This window comes from Rhopilema esculentum, chromosome 5 (genome assembly GCF_057945365.1).
Source record: "Rhopilema esculentum isolate cy_ngs chromosome 5, ASM5794536v1, whole genome shotgun sequence".
NCBI lineage: Eukaryota > Metazoa > Cnidaria > Scyphozoa > Rhizostomeae > Rhizostomatidae > Rhopilema > Rhopilema esculentum.
Window position 1 is genome coordinate 5,386,746 of NC_142819.1, and position 20,833 is coordinate 5,407,578.

The 20,833-nt window shown below is 35.9% G+C and overlaps 2 protein-coding genes across 2 annotated transcripts; one reads left to right on the forward strand and one right to left on the reverse strand.

The window, feature by feature from the left end:
- Window positions 1-244: 244 nt before the first annotated feature.
- On the reverse strand, window positions 245-9,646 carry LOC135690115 (phospholipase ABHD3). The gene is made up of 9 exons (XM_065207586.2): window positions 7,742-9,646; window positions 6,565-6,689; window positions 6,188-6,248; window positions 5,911-5,959; window positions 5,098-5,210; window positions 4,185-4,361; window positions 3,482-3,545; window positions 2,680-2,848; window positions 245-1,425 (listed from the first exon to the last, which is right to left on the reverse strand). Exons 1-9 carry the CDS (start codon window positions 8,041-8,043, stop codon window positions 1,250-1,252), a joined length of 1,236 nt encoding a protein of 411 aa, XP_065063658.2. The 5' UTR covers window positions 8,044-9,646; the 3' UTR covers window positions 245-1,249.
- A 2,086-nt stretch (window positions 9,647-11,732) lies between these two features.
- LOC135690117 (NTF2-related export protein 2) lies at window positions 11,733-19,835 on the forward strand. Its single transcript, XM_065207588.2, has 4 exons — window positions 11,733-11,879; window positions 17,006-17,095; window positions 17,770-17,914; window positions 19,013-19,835. The coding sequence occupies exons 1-4, from the start codon at window positions 11,877-11,879 to the stop codon at window positions 19,171-19,173; spliced, it is 399 nt and encodes a 132-aa protein (XP_065063660.1). The 5' UTR covers window positions 11,733-11,876; the 3' UTR covers window positions 19,174-19,835.
- Window positions 19,836-20,833: the final 998 nt, after the last annotated feature.

Below are 20,833 nucleotides of genomic sequence, written 5' to 3' on the forward strand. Positions count from 1 at the left end.
GTATTGTCCTAGCCAAAAAGTATCACCGGCACTTGCATCCCTTTTCAGTTTTAGAAAAGTTTACTGAAAAACAAGTCTCTTACAACTTATACTTGCGTTCGAGCATCATGTCAGGGTAAAAATCCACATACCTTTCACACACTGGGTTCTTTGTTTGTAGGTAAATTGTAGGGCATATTTAGTTACAGCGGCATGGCTAAATATTTATGAAAAGGCTGTATCGTGGACAGGATAAAGACTAAAATATCATTGGAATTTGTTTAAGTAACACAACCAGCAATCACATACTAATTGTAAAAAAGTCTTAATCAAGCGTTTGTGTACAGTGGAGGAAATGTGATATTTAATACAAACTGCAACGTCGTTAGTAAAAATAGATTAATTAACGGAGTAAATCAGCGAAATTATAAAACTTAAACTTTAAAGAAAAAACTGCCTTATATCTTAAGAAGGTTTATTTCATGTTAGTCGTCGAGCAGCTAAAATGTGTTGTCAACTCCAGGGTCGCCAATAAAATATATCTGGGGGGGTGGGGGGTGGGGGTGTAATGATGTAGGACTAACTTTCGATGAGTATGGACCGTAATTTCTGAACCAATAAGAAAGTTCTACCTTTATCGGGGATCAGAACAGGGTCTTCTCTGTTATACTATCTAAAACATTATTGGTGAGGGAAAGGCGTCGGGCCTCTAATAAGCTAGCTCTAGGCAACCGAAAAGGTCAGAATCATCAAAATTATGACTTAACAATAGATGGGCAGCATACAAAAATAAACAACCTCTTACATCCGCCCATTTGAAGTTGGGGCATGTTATTCATTAAATCCCAACACTGTCTGCCCATGGTTGTAGACCGCTCAGTTAGTAAACAACCAAAACCATTTATAGAAACCTTCTAACTATAAAATGATTGCTTGAGGAGCTACTGCTACGCAGTGGGTGGCACTTTTAACCCATCAACTTGGTATCAAAATGTTTCACTACCACGATCCAACCACAGAACAATTTCAGTGAGAATCATTATTTCTCCTGTCTGCTTCTTTCTCCGTCTTTCTTTTTCGAAATCAAACACTAGTTCACTCTATACTTGCTATACTTTCAAAGCGCAATCGAAAAAAATACATTTCTATTACTTGGTGACATTAAACTTTTCAAATCAACAGAGCAAACAATATTAAAATAAACTACATTGGCCAGCATTTGGCTGAATTTAAGAAAGTTGTTCGCCATGGTCCTTCAGACGATCAGCGCCTACGTCGCTTGTGTAACTTGTGTATCGAGCATAGCTTTAGCGAATTGCATGAAGGAATTCTCAACGATTGACATTGAGCGAATGAGCAGGCCATCTGTGAAACCGATGTGTCCGCCATATTTGGTAAGGATCAAAGCTAGTGAAGGATTCTCTCTGATGACATCTACCGGGATACCTCGAGGTACAAACACAGTCATCATAATTCTGTCATAGGATAGCCTTTTAAATGAAAGTACCCCAGAAGAGAAAAAAATGCGTCGACGGTGAGAGTCGTCTACGAAACATTTATAAAATGAGGAGGTAGAGACGGCCTGGGTGGGATAGGGATTGACGAAACTAGGATAGGGAAAAGGTCATGCCAAGGATGGGAAGGACTAGAGACGGGAAGGAAGAGCATGGTTTAGAAAAGGAAAGGATATGGGACAAGGAGAAAGGGGAAGTGGTGGGGCTGAGGGGTGGAGAACTCGGAGTACGGTGGGATAGGACTGGGGACAAGGAGATAAAACGCTAGGGATATGTAAGGGGGTCAGGGGGAAGAGAAGAGAAAATGTGGGGACAGAGAGGGGAAAGGCTGGTAGCAAGGGAAGGATAACCCAGAGTAGAATGGGAACAGGGGCAGCGCCAGCAACTAGGCTCTGGAGGGGGGTACAAAACACAAAATCTTAGGCCACGCCCTTTTTACTGTCAGAAAAAGCTCGTTTACCAACAAGAAACGCTAATTTTGCAAATAAAGAAAGTCCATAACTAACTTTTGGTTACGTAAAGGCAGTATCAATATTATAGGATTACATCACAAAAAATACATTGGCAAAAATATTACCCCTCCCCTAACCTTTTCTCATCGAATGTTGACGAAATACAAAATCGATCCCGCCGATAATTGGGGGGGGGGCGACGTGCATCGCTACTGAAGGGATAGGATAGAGAACAGAGAGATGAAAAGCTACAAGGTAGAGGAAGAGGGACAAGGGGATGATAGGGTAAGGCGCGGAGGCAGGGAGGGAAAGAAATGGGCGCAAAGGAACCAAGACGAACCACAATATTTGAAAAGCATATAAGGAAAACATATCCTTCTTGTTAATGTTTGAAAAGAACTTTGTATGAAAACGTAATTCCTTCAGTTAAACAAAAACATGATTTTAAATACATAAGATGTACTAAGATATTGATTGCTAAAGCTAAATTGTAGGGGCCAAACGGTCTGAGGAGGAGGATTTTGCAGGTGAATAGAAAATATAAAAAGAATGAGGATTCTATGTCTCCACGAGCGACGAGGTCCCAAATACTTTCTCTAGACACATCGCATATTCAGCATTTTACTGACGATCTTTTCTACCACTTTCTGTGATAACTCACCAACCCTTCTCTCTCTGAAGAAACCCAAAGAATATAGAAAATTTTAGCCTTATACCAAATGATTTTCACTTACTGTCGCCTGGTGAAAATGGGTCATCCTCTGAGTTTAGGAACAACGTAGGTATTGCAATGTTGCCAAGAGGGGCAGAATCGAGGCTGGCTGCGTTGTAGTAATCAACGTAATCCTTGTAACCAAAGGTTTTACTTGTAAAACGATCATCAAACTCCCGGATCGACTTCGCCTGCAACAATCAATTCGTATTGGATAAGCTTACTAGCAAAAGAGGCATGAAATTGACTCCCCTTATGTCTAATGTTATGTTATTGTCTAATGTTATGCCTTGCTTTTAACTCACTGCAGTAACAAACATTTATACAGCGAGGGTGAATTTCTCCTCAACGGTTAAATTTCTCCTTCCGGCTCGGATCCTCCTTGCCAGTTTGGAAACAATCGAAAACTTGAATGTGGAAGAGTCAAGCAAAGAAAAAAGCTACTGTTGTAGCTTGTAGAAAAATAAGCAAAGAAAAAGCTACTGTTGTACTTTTGAATGTTCTAACTGTAAAAATATATGTGTTTCTATTTGGTAACCATTCATAATCATTAATTTACCGAATAGTGTCAAGATGAAGATGATCCGATAGTTATTGAATGTAGATGCAAATTTTTTAACTTTTACGACTTTAAGTACAATTTGTAAGAACAGTTCATTTTAAGGTGAGCATAGCTGAGTTTATAGTTATTCTTTGAATAACTTTTACTAAAATATTATGTTTTTCACTTACTGTTTAATATAGTTGTTATCATTCTAAAACAAAAATGTCGCTGATCAATCTCTTGACAAGTCAAAATTTATACGCAAAGCTGAATTTCTCACCTGAAACACATGGTCTAGTTCATATGGTAAGCTACTGAGATGCTGTTCGAAAACATGGAGGTTTCTAAAAAGAAAGATGAAGCTCATAGTAAGAGCATTCTTTATGGATTTAGGCACAAAATAACAAGGCTAGTGCGTAAATTAAATGCTTAGATGTTGTTTGCATATCTTGCATTTGAAACTACCTTTGTCAAACAAACCTTGCAGTAATTAAGCTTGGTTTATAGATCTCACTGTTATTTAAGCTAGGCTTATGTAAAAAACTGAGTCAAATCTATAATACATTCTCTTATATATAATTTCACTTAAGATCACTATTATTTCAAGTAATGTCCATTAACAAGTAGACAAAATCGTTTTACATGAATTTGGGATTATGATAATAAATCATGATTCTCCAGCCTTATTCTCCCATTTGGTTCTAAGAACTAAAACTTTCATACAATAACACCGATATTAAATTTAGCTCTGAGGCATTATTTGCCTATTTGCTTCTAGGTAATACAATGTTGCGACACTCAACACCTAATAATTCAAACTTTAGAGAGAAATTAAAATTTGTTCGAATTATCAAGAGCTTCCAAATGTTGGCCTAGGATGAAAGATCTATTTAAGGAACAGAAAGATTTGCAGACCACTTTTTAATCAAAATCGCCATTTATCCAAATCAAAATGATTTAAACTAACCTTAAAATGGAATTACCTTTTCAACATTGTTAGCAGTTTTTGAGTTAAATGTCTGTTAAACAAGAACCAGTTTAATGGTCTTTCAAGAGATGTAGTTGAATGGAAGCAATTCCATGGCACTGAAACAATAAATGCCCCAACCATTTGCGACTGAGTATCACCAACCTCTGCTAACCAGTGGGACATTATGCATCTGCAGAAAGAGGTCAGTCCATTAAGGAAAATAATAATGCTAATATAGTAAGATGTCAATATTATTTTGCTTCTTGAAAAGTTATGTGCTATTTATGAACTCTCAAAACTGGGGCATTTTGCTTTGCTTTAGTTCCCATCTAACTTAAATGTGATGAAACCCAATAAGGATAATGCAATATGAAAAGGTCAGACAGTGCAATATAAATGCGTTCTTTGCACCTTTCATTATCTAGGGCTTCTGAATTTTCCCTGACAACTTGACCATTTCTTCAAGAGATTATGAGCTTCTTTGTGATTGGCATTTCATTCTTGATGATACAGAAAAGCTTCTAATCTCTGATTGATTTGAAAGTGGTGAAGAGGTGTCATATTGATTACATAAAGGAAATTTATTACATAAAGGCACCCATAACTGCTGCCCTTTTTTAAACAACACATTAAATGTGGGATAGAAGCTAACTATTTGCAAGTCAAGAGTCTTGCTGATCTATTAATAATGATAGAAATATTTCACTCTGAATTGTTGACTTTTAAAGAAATCACTTGGCTGAAAACTGGGACAGACACTTGGACAAATATAGGGGGAAGCCTATTGTTTTGATAAGATGATGTCATATTTCCAATTGTTTTGGAACAATAGACCATCGTCTTCCTAAATTTTTATTTCCCTTTGCCACCCTCTCCCCCAGGTGCCAACTGCAGGCTGAACAGATAGATAGCACTAAAGCAATTACCCCCCAAGAGAAATTCCAACACCAAAGACTTTTGAATCAGGTAACAGTGCTCTCAAATGATCTAGAACATGCTGCAAATCATCAGTATTATTACCAGCAAATGTTCTGGGTGTCTGAAATGAAAAAAGCATCACATTTAAGATTTCAACACAAGCTATAGGGGTATTGTTGAATAGGGTAGGCCAAGAAAATGTGCATGGAAGCATCTAGTCAGAAATGTTTACAATATTTTAATGAGCCATAAACTATTTTATCAAAGAGCGGTCGAAGTACAAATTGAAATTATAGAGTTTTTGTCAGATAGGCAACATATTGTGAGACCCTTTTTAGATGAAAACTGCTTTTTCTACAACCTTTATAAGTCATGTCTAAGAAGGAGACACCTTGGTCAGAATTGCAGCTAGGTCAGCCCTTCCAGTTGAATATTTGAAAAGTTGAATAAGCAATAAAGCCTTAAAGGCAATGGATAGGGTATACCCAAAATGCCCAGATCTGCTGGAGTCAAGATTTTGTGCTATAATGCTATTGGTTGACCTGGAACTGATCACATGAACTCATCTCGTACTAATTAAAAAAAACAGTTTCCATCAAAAGAAAGTTGTCAACAACAGATGTCAATATCATATGAAACTGCAGTGATCAATCAGAAACCAAACAACCTCCTATAGAGAAGGTCTATTTACCATGAATCAATGCCTTTAACTATATAATGTATTACGCCAAGTCTTGTAACATTTTCTATGGTTTGATTTATGTTTCACTTTCTTATCTATCTTAATGAAAGATTTCAACTATGTATTGTGCAAAACTCACCTGAAGAAGAATATCTCTTCCAAAACCCCGGTTATTCATCACTAGTGCTCTACAAAAAAATGAAATTAATTTTAATCAAGGTATGGCAAAAATAATAAAGAAAAGAATGGAAACATTTTGAATCAAGTTCATAAAGCACAAGTAAGGTTAGTACTCCATTTTCCAGCGTAAAGAAGTTATAGAAGATAGATTATCACTCCTTTCTAATCTCAACTGATTTAAGAGATGATGGTGTTTTCTTCTCAAACAGTTGATGCAAATAAGAAAGTATATATACCTCATTCCCATTTCTTTTGCTGCCAAAACAAGGTGACGGCAATAACTGGTTTCGCTGCAACCTGAGATTGAAGAACAAAAAAATGAATTTACATTATCAGTCAAGTTTGAAGAACTATGGACAAGAAATTACTGATAAGCAATAAGATTGAGCTATAGTCTTTGTATTACACACCCCCTTGACACAGACATGCAAATTGTGCTAGTAATCATTTCATTTACATGTGTGTGGGGAGAGGGATGTGTGATCTACCATGTCTCTAGGTAAGGATTGTGCTTATGCTCCTTTTCTGATAAATGTAAGAGCCAGAATTCTTAATTTCAAGGATTACTTTAAGCTTTGACAGTAAAAAGTAAGTGAGAATTAGAATTCAATACCAGTTAATCCCGGCATTATGAAGAGGGTTGGTCGCGTGGCTGGATCTGGATAATGTAAATTGCCTTGATCATTGTCAACCCAGTCAAGGCTAATCAAACCACCATCTGGCGTTTCAAGCAGTTCTCTGTAAAAAATATTTTTTATATGTATACTATAATATTTTGATTAAGAGCTGTGGCAGACATATTTTGAAACCAAATTTAATAGTGGAAGCATTGCTTTAAAAGAAAATTGAATCTAAAAGGCACTATAATGTTGTTTTATCAGCTTTGTTTACACTAGTGAAGTAGCAATAACATTATATTGAATTTGTAAGAAGACAAATATCTTAAGGTCTTAAGATATTGTTCTGTCATGACTAAGTTTGACCAAATGAATGATCAAAAATTTAATATCAAAAGAAAGGTTTTCCTCTTTCAAAATATCTTTCAGACCACCAGACCAGAATGAAAACTATCAATTCGGTCTACAAAAGGGCTTTTGCATTTTCATAAATTTGTCTGTGCAATACAGATGGTATAGCAGGTAGAGCACAAAGCTTTTTAATTAAATTTGCAACCTGCATCCTCTTTGAATATTGCAACCTACCACTGGAAAAATGGTTTGCTTGTTATAAATTCATTCAGCTTTGAAAAATTAATCTAATTCAGGCAGGAGACTATAATAACATATCAGTGTATTTGACATGCAACACCGGTAGAAAAAAGCATATCAAGATCTTCTTTAACTGAAACTCCCCAGCAAAAGAGCTTTTAGGTTAAATCTTGCAGACTGAAAAAAAACCAAGCCACGTTAGATAATTTACAAAAAACAAATAATACGCCAGCATCAGTCCTTGCTGGTTCGGAGATAAAAATTTTATGTCTAACTTTAGTTCCTAACCATAATTTTGGAATGCCAGCAGGTACATTTCAATACATTTAAAAATAAGCAGCTTTTTTACCGGCAAGGTTCGTTCAAAACAAAATTTATTTGAACTAAAAACTTACTAAGTTTACTTTGCTTAATTTTCTATCTTTGTGAAGTATGAAGATGAAATCTGTCGAATAATTCAACTGTTTTAAAACAAATGCCAGTTTTCTTAGAATGGATACAGGAAAATAGAAAAAGAAACTGGAATTCTAGGAAAATCCCCACCCAGATTGCGGCAAACCCCATGTCGCGGTAAGGCCTTACCTCCTGTACGGTATGAAAGGCTTGCTCTTGAAAATTACACGGCATACAGTCATCATATGGGCAGAAAAACACCAAAATGTAGGCCAGTACCGTTCCTGTATTACATATAGATGTTTCTTTAAACGATTCGACAACAAGCCTTTTCCACATACAAATCTTGGCTTCTTGACAACAACGAGCACATAGTAGGCAGTGTAGCAGATGCTGAAAGCGAGCAAAATCGAGGGCCATTGCCAATTATAAATTGCTTTAATTACTTCGCTCTGCAAATCATGCAGCTTTGCTTCACTGAAAACGTCCATGATGATGGGATGCCAGGATTTCTTGCGTGATACTGAGATTGTTGAAACAGATTACCTCCACCAACAACAGACGATCCCTGGTGTTGACAACAGATTTACCCAGTTGTGTTCCCTGTGCCGTGCCCAGAACCACCAGAACTCTTGGCGCGTTTTGCATTTGCTACGCCAGAACTCTCTTGTTTGTCCTTGACAATGTTGTTACTAAATGCTATATTGATTCGTCTAGATCTTAATTCGCGTTCAGCTTTACGTAAAATTGCTTATTCCAGCAGCAGCAGCTACAAACGCAATTGATTGACACCAGACTTTACTCTTTAAACATTTGAGAAACAAAAAATTATCGTGGACTTTGATCTCACGTGCGTTAAAATTGTGCAACTTTTCAGGAAGCGCCTCCGCTTCAACTGATCTTACGACTCTCTCATGATCAAAGAAAAATTTAATGGGAACACGGGTCGCCGACGTCGCCGATCCACTATTGTTAAGAAACAATCACTTGGAAATTGAATCAACCACCAATCAAAAACAACCAATCAAAAGAAAGTAATTTGGCGCGTTTTTGTTTGCTGTTGTTGACATGGGAACACTTTTTCTTTGATCGTTTTGGATGTTGGAAGAAGAGATCAGCGACATATTCCTAGCCTGCGTGCAGACTCGGAAATTTAAAAGAGGAGAGAAAGTAGAATCTGCGCAACAGAGCCGCTTTTCTTGCTCGCTAACATCAACATTTTATTCTAACCACTAAAACAACAACTCCATTAGCGTGCAATGTTTTTCTGTAATTTCAGTTGTTCAAAAGAACATACAGACCTATTCTATTATCCCGATACCATTCATTTATACTTCTGCTCGAAGGCGCCTCTTTGAAAACTGAAAAAAAAACAATTGAAATTCCCCTAACCAATCAAATTCGGTTTCTTGATTTTGAGGAACCTGTGAACAAGAAAATCGGCTCGGCTTCGCAGACTCTACTTTTTCACCTATTTTCAATTTTGTCAACAGAGTCTGCACGCAGGCTACACGTTCCCGACTCTTACGAAACTATGGGAACCAGGCTTAAAGCCATAATTCATCGTAAAACATCGGCGATGGATTTTTAAGTTCAAAATGTTTCGAATTTAGAGCTCGTCGGCGTTAAACGTCTCTATTCGAAATATGGACTCTTAATATTAAGTCAAAGGATAAATCATATCTGAATGGGAAAGTTAAGCATCGCTTTAAAATTATAAATTGAAAGTAAATAAAGAAAATTATATGCGTTGCAGTGAACCTGTGAACCAGTGAACTGATGGATAACATTGCCAAATAAACAATTTCTGCCGGAATAATTAAACTGAGCAATGTTCCCGTACGATAAATTCAGTTCAAGATCAACAAGAGGAAAACAAAATGGTTATAATTCCAAAGTTCTCTCAATCAATCATATTATATGTAAGCAATGAATCTTCAATCAGATTCCAATAGAAACGATTACTAAACAATATCCATTTATTCTCGAAACATATTCAACTTTTATTCAATACACGCGTTCGTGTTCCAATCGATAAACCAAACCATCTGCATTCAAGCAATCCAACAATCACAGTCCTATCAATCAAAAGACCCATCAACAAAAGTCCCCCAACCTCGAATAAATCCCTTTATATACATCACGGAAATAAACTAAACAATACTCATTATTTACAATGTGTCCTCCGCAGAGTCTTCATGTTTTCTAACATGAACCAGTGAACATTCGTATTTCATATGCCAAGCCCGAAAAAGAGCAACATAAGAAAAAAGGCAGGCTGAAATTCAACAAAACTTAAAAAAAATTAAGATCGTTGGCGAAGCTAGCCAAACATAGTTGGTCCTGCTGTATGGGCAGGACCTTGCCCTTATTCAATAGGAAACGCCCATGAAAAAAATTCTTTTTTGCAGATGAATTTGTTCTTAAATTCAGTAAAAGCAAATTTTAAACTGATGTCTATCTTTTGACAAGCAAACCCATACTTAAAGGCGTGCTTCAGGGTGCTTACTTTTGAAACAAATCTATGTTAAATTGTAGCCTCTACAGCTGACGTAAATGACAATGACATTTGAAGTTGTAAATCATATATTTGTGGTAGTTGAAATAGTCTAATTAGACCATTCCAGATTTTGGTCTTATAAATCTGACAAATCTAGATAATTTGATATAATAAACAAAGGAGTTTAAAGTCTGTACGAGCAAGTTCACAGATTCTGCAAAACAATTATTCTGCAGCTGATAAGGAGAGGTACACTTGAATAATGTGTCGCGTTATCAATAAAAACAACTTCATTAGCCAAACCCTTTGACAAGTAAACGATTCAGGTAGAAAAATACACTTTCATACTAGCAGTTCAGCATGGATTAAAACATTTTTGACATCAAGGAGGCAAAGCATAGTTATCATCATCATCATCATCAAAGGTGTAGGCCTGGTGGCCCTTGGCACCTCTCACAATGGCAGCCCATTTGAGGCGATCTTGAGCATGCCTCGTGGCAGTTGCTAGTGGAAGACCAGTGTCTTTTCTAACCTGGTCTTGCCATCTCAAAGGTGGTCTACCTCTACCCCTATTTGCCTATTGTTATAAGCATAGTTATAAACGAAGATATTTCTGACTGGAAAAAAGTGACAAGTGGGGCGCCAAGGGTGTGTCCTTTTGGACCGATTCTATTTCTTTGTTAAATCAATGATATCACGTCAGTTATTCAAGAAACAGTAAAAGTCCTTGCAGACGATGCAAAAATTTATAGCAAGCAAGTATGGCGCCCCTTTTTTGGAAATTGTGCGCCCCTTTTGAAGAATGAAAATCAGCTAAAAAAGTTTCTGAGACCATTACTTCAAAGTTATGTTGTTTTTTCCGAAAATTGATCTGAAATTGTTGTATACAGCGTTCTCTCATCATCAATTTTTGAAAACTTTTCGGGGCCCCACTGCACACTGCCTCTCCTTCAAGTTGCTCTGGATCCGCCCCTGCTTGCAGTTACATTGATAGAAAGTCCTGATCTTTGCTATTTAAGTCACCAGTAAGGCCAATACTCAAGAATAACAATAAAATCTGGTGACCACGCTTTAATGCAATCGAAACAAAAATTGAAGCAGTGCCAAGACGAGCAACAAAAATGATCCATTGATTAAAGGCAGCCTTTCCCTAGCCTGCGTGCAGGCTTCTATTTGTAAAGTCTGCACGCAGGCTGGTCAAAGTAAAAAATAATTTTTAAACTTCCACCCGACAAGGAAATCTTACTATAAAACCTTCACTAATTTTTGATGGATTCAAAATGGGGGTTGTCAGGGAATTGAGGACATTCAACTAGTCTTGATCCCCTCTCTTTGCAACTCTTTAAAAATTGTAGCTTGTTTTGAAAATTGATATTTTTGAGACAGATTTAATGCATATATCAATTAATAACGAAAGCGTGTCCATAATTTGAATGTATAAATTATAAAAAGTTAATTAACTGCCTTAATGCCGAAATTTTACAGTGCAAAGCAGTTCTGCAAGGACATTCATGTTAAAAAACCGGAGGTCTGTAAACATAATTTGATTTTCTTCTTTTTGTCTCACTACATTAAAAATCAAAAGGCAATACGATTTCTTCAACTTCCTCAAGTTTCCAAATTTTTGGTCACCTTCTTTGATTTCTTACAAAAGTCTTATATAGAGGATCAATGCGTAGACCCAGATCTCTACATCGAGTAGAGGCTCAGAAAAAAGGGCTGCCTGAATAGTATAGAAAAACTTCTCGCGGACACAGAAGCAACTTCCAGCCCTTATCAAAATTAAAGATTACAGTGAAATGCAAAAAAAAGATTTATGCAAAAATGGTAAGTTTCAATTCTATGAGAAAATTAGCAAAAGTTCTGGAAAAATTCGTTTAAAGTTTATTAAATTCATCTTTGTGTGTATTTAATCCGGATTTTTCAGAAGAAGTTTGTTAATTCTCACAAAACGTGGGCATTTAGTTTGATCTAAGCTATCAAAGTCTGTATATCCAGTGTGTAATGTGATTTCTACTGACTGATTATTGTTTAGTGCGTATTGATATAGAAAACTAGCAAATTTAATTAAGCGTTATACAAAGGAAAGAGATGTGCTTGATGGTTAACAATGATGCGATGGATTAGGATAAAAATGAAGTATAATTTGCATAAAGAGTGAAAAATATAGAATTACGTAGGTATGCTGAAAAAGAAATTTTGGATTGTATAAAATGGCCTAAATTGAATCACTACAAATGCATTTTCATCTTCAGTGTTCAGGTGGGATCATGAACGTTGCTAACAAAGAGTGTGTGAATTAATAATGATATGTTAAAACCAGAGGCGGATCCAGACTACAGCAACCTATGCAGAAACATAAGTCAGATTTTTACAACAACAAAATAAAATTAAAACTATCAAAAATTATTAATCAATAGTTTCTTTGGCAAATTCTTTAGCGGCATCCATCCTAGATCTGCCCCGTTGATACAAACTACCTGCAGACGAAAGGGCATATATTTTGCTGACCATCTTTTGGCCTCTGCACAGAATAATCGAGAGGCGATTCTAGGCATTTATCTGGTCCGTATTTTCTGAATCCAGAAATTTGTTTGTCCCTCAAGAGCCAATCACCGCTTGTTTGACCTCTGCAAACGTCTTGTAAGACAATCAGAGTGTACTTCACCTCTGCAATCTTTGGTGGGAGCATAGGTGAGATTTGCCTCTGCAGCGGTTCAGCCAACCAATAGGATTCAGAGTTGACCTACGCAATCGTTTACAGTGGACCTATGCAATTGTTTGTTACAGCCAATGAAATGGCAATTGACAATCGCTGCTTCACCCCCTGCTAATCTGCTAAGGAAGGAACGTCTGTTCTTTGGTCTTGTGATATGACCACTGTGTTTGAAAAGTGGAAGGCCCTGGTTCAAATCCTATCGGAGTAGGTTTTCTCAATACTTTTTTCCTTCGAATTGCAGATGAATTTAGTCTTCTCTTAGCGAGTCGTTTCCTTAAAATCCCTTTCTTGAATCCCCTATTCAATATCAGAGATAAAAATTTTACTGAGAAAAGTTTGGGCGTTTCCAACACAGAAAGGCGTGGCTTCTCTTTCTAACAACCTTTGCATTGCATAGGTCAGAATTCAGGCTGGATCCGCACTGGATCTGCTTGAATTATGTGTGAGTAGTTTTTCTGTCAGCAGGAACCACTTTGTTTCAATGCAAATCTGTTTCATTTGTATGCGAATGTTTATTTTAGTGAGTGGCAGTTATGGGCCACTGTAGAGCAGGCAATGAGTGCTTACAAAATTCTAAAGAGAATGATTCACTATAGGTCCTTCAACTCAGCCATAGTTGGACATAGCAAGCTTCCTCCACTAAAATAGTTGAGAGAAGAAAACGGCAATGCAATCTAACGAAAAAAACCCAAGAAAATACCCAATTCTTTTGAGAAAAATTATTTATGATCGTAACCCCCAGCTTAATTTCAGCAGCCAACAAACCTTGCAGACTGTAAAAAATATGAACACTTCTCACTTCAAAACTACCAACAAACCATCCTGAAAAAACCAAACTCTGATGACCCTTATGACCCCAAAATGATTTGTGAAATATTCGTGCCAAGGACAAATCTCTGTTCATGGTAGTTTGTGATCTTTCTCAATTTCAGCAAAAAAGCATTCAAATCATGAAACTTGTAACTTTTTCTAAATTTTCCAGAAATTTTTTAACTAAATGATGAAAATATGTTTGATGAAACAAACTGTTACAGATTATTTGTATGGGTAAAAACTCTGCATGCTATCTTTGAGAAAACATTTAAGCCTCTAATATTTTTATGACAAAGGCAGTCGCTTAAAAATTTGCCATGTTTATAGAAAGTTTTATTGACTCCAAGTCTCTTATTTGTTTTTGATACTTGTCTGTCAATATGCAGTATTTTAGAGGTTTATACAATATCACACTTCTTCCAAGACCTCACAAATCTTTTTAAGTCCTGTGTAGCCCATGCGATTCTGAAAATGCTCTTCCAAAATCACAAATATCTTGTTAAAGCACTGAGGGTAATATCTAAAGTTAATATTTTGATTATATTTTTCAGAGAGTTCAACAGTCTTAAGCAGAGGCAAGAATACTTATACTTAAATTATTTTAAAATTACAATGAATACAAAAACCTTCTAAAAGGACACATAGGATTAACAAACAAATTACCAATGAGGAAATTAAACATTGTATTTTGAAAAGTTATTGCAATAATGAATCACACATTTGTTGCACTGAAGCCTACTTCCAAGTGAAGTAATATTCAATACGAGGCTACTAACAGCAATGCATGCAAGGAGCTGTCTATTTCCCATGCTGCTTGACCTGATGATGTAATTAGTTTACCCTAAACCTAACCCTAAACCTAACCCTAAACCCAACTCTAAACCTAAACCTGACCCTAAACCTAACCCTAAACATAGCCCTAATCTTAACCGGAACCCTAAACCTTTACTTGAAATAATTAATCATTAATCATGCTTATTTATGACTATCAGGTCGAGCAATATGGAAACTAGACAATTGGGTTTACATATGATAGTTGTGGTGTAGGGGGTAGAGAAATTAGCAAATCTGCTACTTTTTACCACATAATCCGCAAATCCAAAAAAGCCTTGGAGAGCGATTTATAAAGCCCCTCAAAACGTAAAAACAATATTAACGCGGAGCAAAATAAATTTTTGGAATTTGTTAAATCAACTTGATCAAGCATAAACAATCTTCCCAACAGACCGCAATATTATGATTTGCGTAAGATTACCCTTTGAGAAAAAATTCAGCAAATTCGACGTTGGGTTTTCGATATCATTTTTAATCTGAAAACCCTCTAATAACCATCAAGTATACAGGCCATCAAGTGTATTCTCCTGCAGATTTATTTGATTTTCGAGCAAGCGTTAATCTTCTATTGGAGTATATATTATTTTCTGTTTTTTATAACTCAAAATCGCCTGTGCAAATCAGCGATCACTCTTTCGTCCAGATTATTGCATTGCTTTTCATTTTTCATTTGCTTTTGCGAGTAGTAGATGTTCTAGCGTTTCTTATCAAATGGATAACATGAAAAAAGGAACAAAGTTAAATGTTCGATTTAAAGCCATGCGTTTTGATGAAGCAATATGCGAAGCTAAACATAACAGTAGTGATACTGACACTGATAAAAGCTCATCAAATGATGGCAACTTACATATCTAGAAAAATCTGAACAATTTTGCGACTTTGTTTTATTATATTTCTATGTTTATATTAACATAGTGTTTGTTGCATGTTTAGTTATTTAATATTATGGTGCTTTGTGGTATCACCGTTGAATTTCATATTTAACATTCTTCCGAAGCTTTCGATTTGAAGCTCTCGATCTCCTAAAGCTCTCGAAGGATGCTCTCAAGGACATTTACTTAGAGGTGCGAAATAGAGCACCTAGAGTTTCTAAGGGGCTCTTTTTATGGAAAACCTTCATTTTACTTAGAGCAAGGCCTGCATAAGGTAACCATAGATTATTTTTATTCGGGCAAAGATTAACTAGTTTGTTTAGAACCATACAAAAAAGACAAGCACAGCTCATTTGAATCCAGCATCCACTGTATTTTTTGCCATAAATCCAGAATCTGCTCCACATGATCATCAAAATCTGACATCTGCATGAATCTTTGGAGCTGCAAATCCTTATTAACAACAAAAGTTCCTTAAACAACAAAAAATCCCTAATCCAAGTACAAAAATCCTCAATTTGTGGACTGACAGACCCCTACACTCCTATAATGGGATTAAAAAGAATGTTGTTAAAGGGAATTATTGCCAAGAGGGGCTCTGTGGATAATGAGGAAAGTCAAGCAGAGACCATGTAGCGAATATATTGAAATCTAGTTGTTCGCAATGAAATCTTCAACTGTGCAATTAATCTATTCAGGATAGGCCCCAGATCTTCAAACCTAGCTTATGTTATATCATTGCATACCTGTCAACTCGCCCGGTCTTGCCGGGAGACTCCAGGTTTTGCTTGCTTTTTCCCAGTCTCCTAGTTTTTTATGATTTGCTCCCTGTTTTTTCTTATCTTTCAGCAGAGGTTTTCTTATAACAAAAATGATTGAAATTGCTTACAATTGATTGATTGAAAGTATTTACAAATTAACAAAAACGTTAAAAACCATTAGAAAGAGGCTACCCATGATAATTGTTGGCATTAACTTTTTGTCCAACATGACTTTTTTTGACAGGTTTGTTGTTTGTAAATTCAACAAATTCCAGGGATCTCCCTGTTTTTGGCTTAATCTCCCTGTTTTTCTCAACAAAAAATCTAAAATCTCTAGGTTTGAAAATTTTAGGTTGACAGGTCTGTCATTGAAACAGCAAACAGAGAATAATTACTTTTGATTAGCTCAGGGACTGTTCCATATTATGGTTGTCATGCAAACCTTTTATCTCATGTCTGTTAAAGCTGAATATGAGATATTTTTGGCTATGGATTGATGATAGCAGTTTGAGATTCTTAAAAGCAGTCTGCGAGGTGCGATTGCACTTGGAGCAGAATATTTTTATCTAATTGCTTATAATCACTATGATGCAAGTAGGGATAATTTGCATGGTTGATTTGATGAACTGTGAATTTTGATATTGCAAAAAGGTAATTTACTTGAAAACATCTTACAGCTCCTGGGTCATTTGCTCAAACTTTGTTTTATAAAAACATACACAAGCACAATTTCTTTCTCTATGCTTATGCCTCTGAGCACTTCTGTACCCCTAAGTTGTATCAAGGATGCTCCCGAGATCTTCAAAAGATCTGAATGAGAAATCTGATTTTATGATGGGTGGAAATTCCTAATCTTCAGAATTATAGTATGATCTTGGAGAAATTTTTAAGTAATTATGTTTTTACAGTTCTTTGTTGATTAAAATATATATTGACTGGATTTTATGTCTTCAGGGAGAGTTTAAATCAAAAGCTGAGCAAGCAATCCAAGCTGGAGAACAGTTTTGTGATCTTTACTATGACATATTTGACAACAAAAGACATGTATGTATTTAGATGTTCAATTCATAATAAAATAATTTCCTTCACACTTATAATTCATAAGATTTTTTATTTTTCATTTTTATTGTACAATATATTATCTTGTATAAATTGCACATATTTTTCAGACAAATCTTAAATTTAACACCAGTAACCTTCAATCTACAACACATTTAGTGTCATGTTTCCAAAAATAGCACTAGATGGTGACACTTCACTATGTAGTCAAAAACTACAAATTTGACCTTTTGCTATGTAAGTTTTCATATGATAGGTAACATCAAACTGATCACATACATTTTTGCTATATTTGTAATTAAAACAATACCACTTTTGTGATCATTTTGGGTATTTTTTATGGTTTTTGTAGAGCGTGTATTTTTTTTATAACGGACCTTGCCCTTATGGCATTCAGGGCTTGCTCTAAGCAAAATAGCAAAATCTTCGTGGCAATATTATTTTATATTTTCAGTTACTTATTAAATGGCTTTTCATTGTTGTTTTAAGGTGATCGAACACCAGCACCTTTCCCGCAAGGCCTGACTCTAAAACTTAGATGTTTTCAATTAGAAGTATTTTTTTCTTTGCGAATAATAAATGATCAGATTTCCAAATCACCACAGAACTTCAAATCTCCTTGACAACAGGATACTGAGTTTTGATATAATTTTTTGCAGCAAATTTCAAGACTTTATACAGCATCATCAGTCTTGATTTGGAATGGGAATCCTAATCACGGTGAAACAAAAATTATTGAATTTGTAACCAACTTGCCAAACACTAAGCATATTATCCAGTCCCTAGATTGTCAACCTATTCTAGGTAAGAGTTCAATTTAATTGATAAATCATAATTATTACAATCATGGTCATCAACTAAATTTTTTTCAAACTTTTGAGTCACTTTATGAAGAAGCAGTCTACTCTACATTGCAACAAAAATTACTATGCATCAGTATTTCCAAATTTTACAATATTGTACTGCTATTGGAATTTGTCCCACTGAAAATAATTTTTTTCCTCCAAACTCTCAGATCCATTGAGCCCATTACTTTTATCTTGATGTCCAGGTTCTTTGCATTCCCAGTGGCAGACCTTCTCTGCTATGTATGGTTACAACCATTAGAATAAAGGGAAAGTTCCTAAAAGCTGATTGGGCACTTCTCCTATTCCTATACTGTACTTTTGTTTTTTGACATTGACAAATAACAGACATGCAATTATTTACTTGGTCACCCCTAACCTTTCCATTATTTACTTGACCACATTTTTTAGAATTCAGTGAAATACCCTTCTGAAGGCATTCCTGATTCCTTCCCCTGTGTGCTCACCTCTAGCACTGTAATGACTTGCCAGGGATCGAGTCACTTGTTTCGGATCTACAGCCAAACTTCATATTATCGACAGCTTATTATGTAAGAATTTCTTTTCAAACTCTCCACGACAAACTCCTGCAGTATCATCTTTTCCTTCAAAAAACAAAACTATTTCACCAAGGCTCCTGCTCTGAGGACTTTCACTTCATCTATGTTAGTTTTAGAAATTACCGCAGACAACCGCTGCACACTGGAACCGCTAAAACCAGCTCTTCTTTTTGAATTTCGCATACACTTTCTTCTATATTATTTATAAATCTTTGGTATTTGTTTCTAATTAGATTACAAATGTAGTTTTTACGACACCGAGAAGCTGTGCTTAGAGTGCAGTGTCCTGGTACGCAACCACTAGGGGATAACAGATGCTTGCTCTTTCCTCACCCCGCACCCCGCACCCCGCATCCAGTATAAATTACATTCCAATGCCAGTGCTAACCATTCAATTTCCAGATTCTGTACATGCTTTTTCTCAATATTCTTGTAGCCTGGTATGCCAGAGTTCTACTTTGGTAGCCATTGTTATGCTGAATTAATTTGTGTTTTAGATGTTGTAACACCGAACCAGACCACAATTTTGGTAACTGCAGAAGGGACAGTGTCTTTTGGCGATGGAAGACCAGAATATTTCAATCAAAATTTCATGTTGACAGCATTAGACAATGTTTGGAAAATTGCTAGTGACTGCTTTAGATACATTGATAGATAATTCCATTGCATTAATGTTTATACGTTTTTAACAGATGCTCCTTCTACAAACATATGTTAATCTTGTGAATTCTGCTAGACTAAGATCCTGATGATATTTCTTCTGTTTTTAAGCTACGTTTATTCCCAGGAATACTTTCCAGAAGGCTGCTAGTTCTGGTATGCATTTATTAATAGTAGACACAAATATAAAATCTTGAGCGGCTTACACCTAAATTATTTAAAGCTGTCAACTTTTCAAAGTCTTTGTTTGGTTTGCAGGGTTTTTAAACTTTTAGCTTCTCTTGAGATCAACTTTAATAGGAGTAACAGTAATAGATGGTCCGAGCCAAAACTGTTATATTTTTTGTTTGAAATTTCATGCCGGTTGTCTTCGTACTTAATATGTTGTCGTTTTTCACAAGTTGGGCATAGGTCACGTGGATAGAGACATGTATTCAAATATAAGCGAAAAATGTAAACTGCCGCACTTTCTTACAACATATGAAATTAATTGTCTTGACGTGAACTGATCACTGAAGTTGTTCGAATACTTATAGCAGCATGATTGTGATTTATTGTAACAAAGAGCTAAGTATTTTACGGTTTTTTCTTCTCTTAGGAGTAAGTTGCATTTTCTAATTTAGTTAACATGGTTTTTAATTATCTATATTTCTTTTCATAGTAATTGCAATCTTGTCTCAACCGGACTGTTCATAAATAAGGATGGAAAGAAGCATCTTCTGAAAGGGGCGTTTTTCGGCGTTCAAAATGAGGTGGTCTCAAAAAATTTTCGGTGGCACGCCCCGAGCCCCCATTTCAGCCTCTTCACTTTTAGTCTGGTGAGCTGTCCCTGCTTATAGCAGCATTATTGTGATTTATTGCAACAAAGATCCAAGACTTCCTTATAAGGTCAAGCTTAAATTATGATCACTTGAACCTTTTAAATTAAGAAAAGGGATTGTTTTCAACAGAATGTTCTCAAAAGTGATCCTACCTACTGTTTTCAAGCAAATTATGTAATTTGTGTTATATCCAAAAGAAAATATTCCTTTTTCCTCTGCAGCTTTCAAAAAATAACCCAACAGATCACCGTCCACCATCCACTTTCTGAACCCCTGCATATGTGGGTATTTAAAAATAGCCACAGCAATTTATTCGCATTCAGATGGCACCTGCTTCACAATTTACCTGGTCTATTTGCAGCTATCCCCAGGGCCGCGGAGAGGATTTATGAGCCCCGGGTCAAAACGAAAGATAAAAAGCAATGCACGCCGAAATTGACTCTTCTAAGGGGTCTGGGGTAAATTTTTGAGAAGATGGTTGCTGAAATTGCGGCTTGTTTGATTGCTGAAATTGCGATGGTGGCTATTACTTCTTTGATCATTTCAATATGGTTTAATTATTACTAGTATACTATCGTCACAATGCAGGCACATTTCTTATCTATTAAATATGCATTTCTTTACATTTAAAAAATCTTTAGATGTAAAAAAAACGTTCGAATATTAAATTTGACATGCTGCACCAAAGATAAACTATTTGATTTGATCTTGGGGAAGCTCGTGTAGATTAAGGGCTAGATGTCCCAAAAATTGAGACCTAGGGAAGTCAATCAAGTTTATTTCTATCTTGAAGTGAAATCGAGGAAAATGTTACAGCAACGATAATTAGGCGATTCA

What these genes read in the sequence shown, in the direction of transcription:
- LOC135690115 (XM_065207586.2), bottom strand. Translation starts at nt 8,043, where the DNA reads ATGGACGTTTTCAGTGAAGCAAAGCTGCATGATTTGCAGAGCGAAGTA. An exon ending in CCTTTCATACCGTACAGGAG is followed by an intron (nt 6,690 to 7,741) that starts GTAAGGCCTTAC and finishes TATTTTTTACAG; the next exon opens with AGAACTGCTTGAAACGCCAG. An exon ending in GCAAAAGAAATGGGAATGAG is followed by an intron (nt 5,960 to 6,187) that starts GTATATATACTT and finishes ATTTTTTTGTAG; the next exon opens with AGCACTAGTGATGAATAACC.
- LOC135690117 (XM_065207588.2), top strand. An exon ending in TATTTGACAACAAAAGACAT is followed by an intron (nt 17,096 to 17,769) that starts GTATGTATTTAG and finishes AATTTTTTGCAG; the next exon opens with CAAATTTCAAGACTTTATAC. An exon ending in AGATTGTCAACCTATTCTAG is followed by an intron (nt 17,915 to 19,012) that starts GTAAGAGTTCAA and finishes TTTGTGTTTTAG; the next exon opens with ATGTTGTAACACCGAACCAG.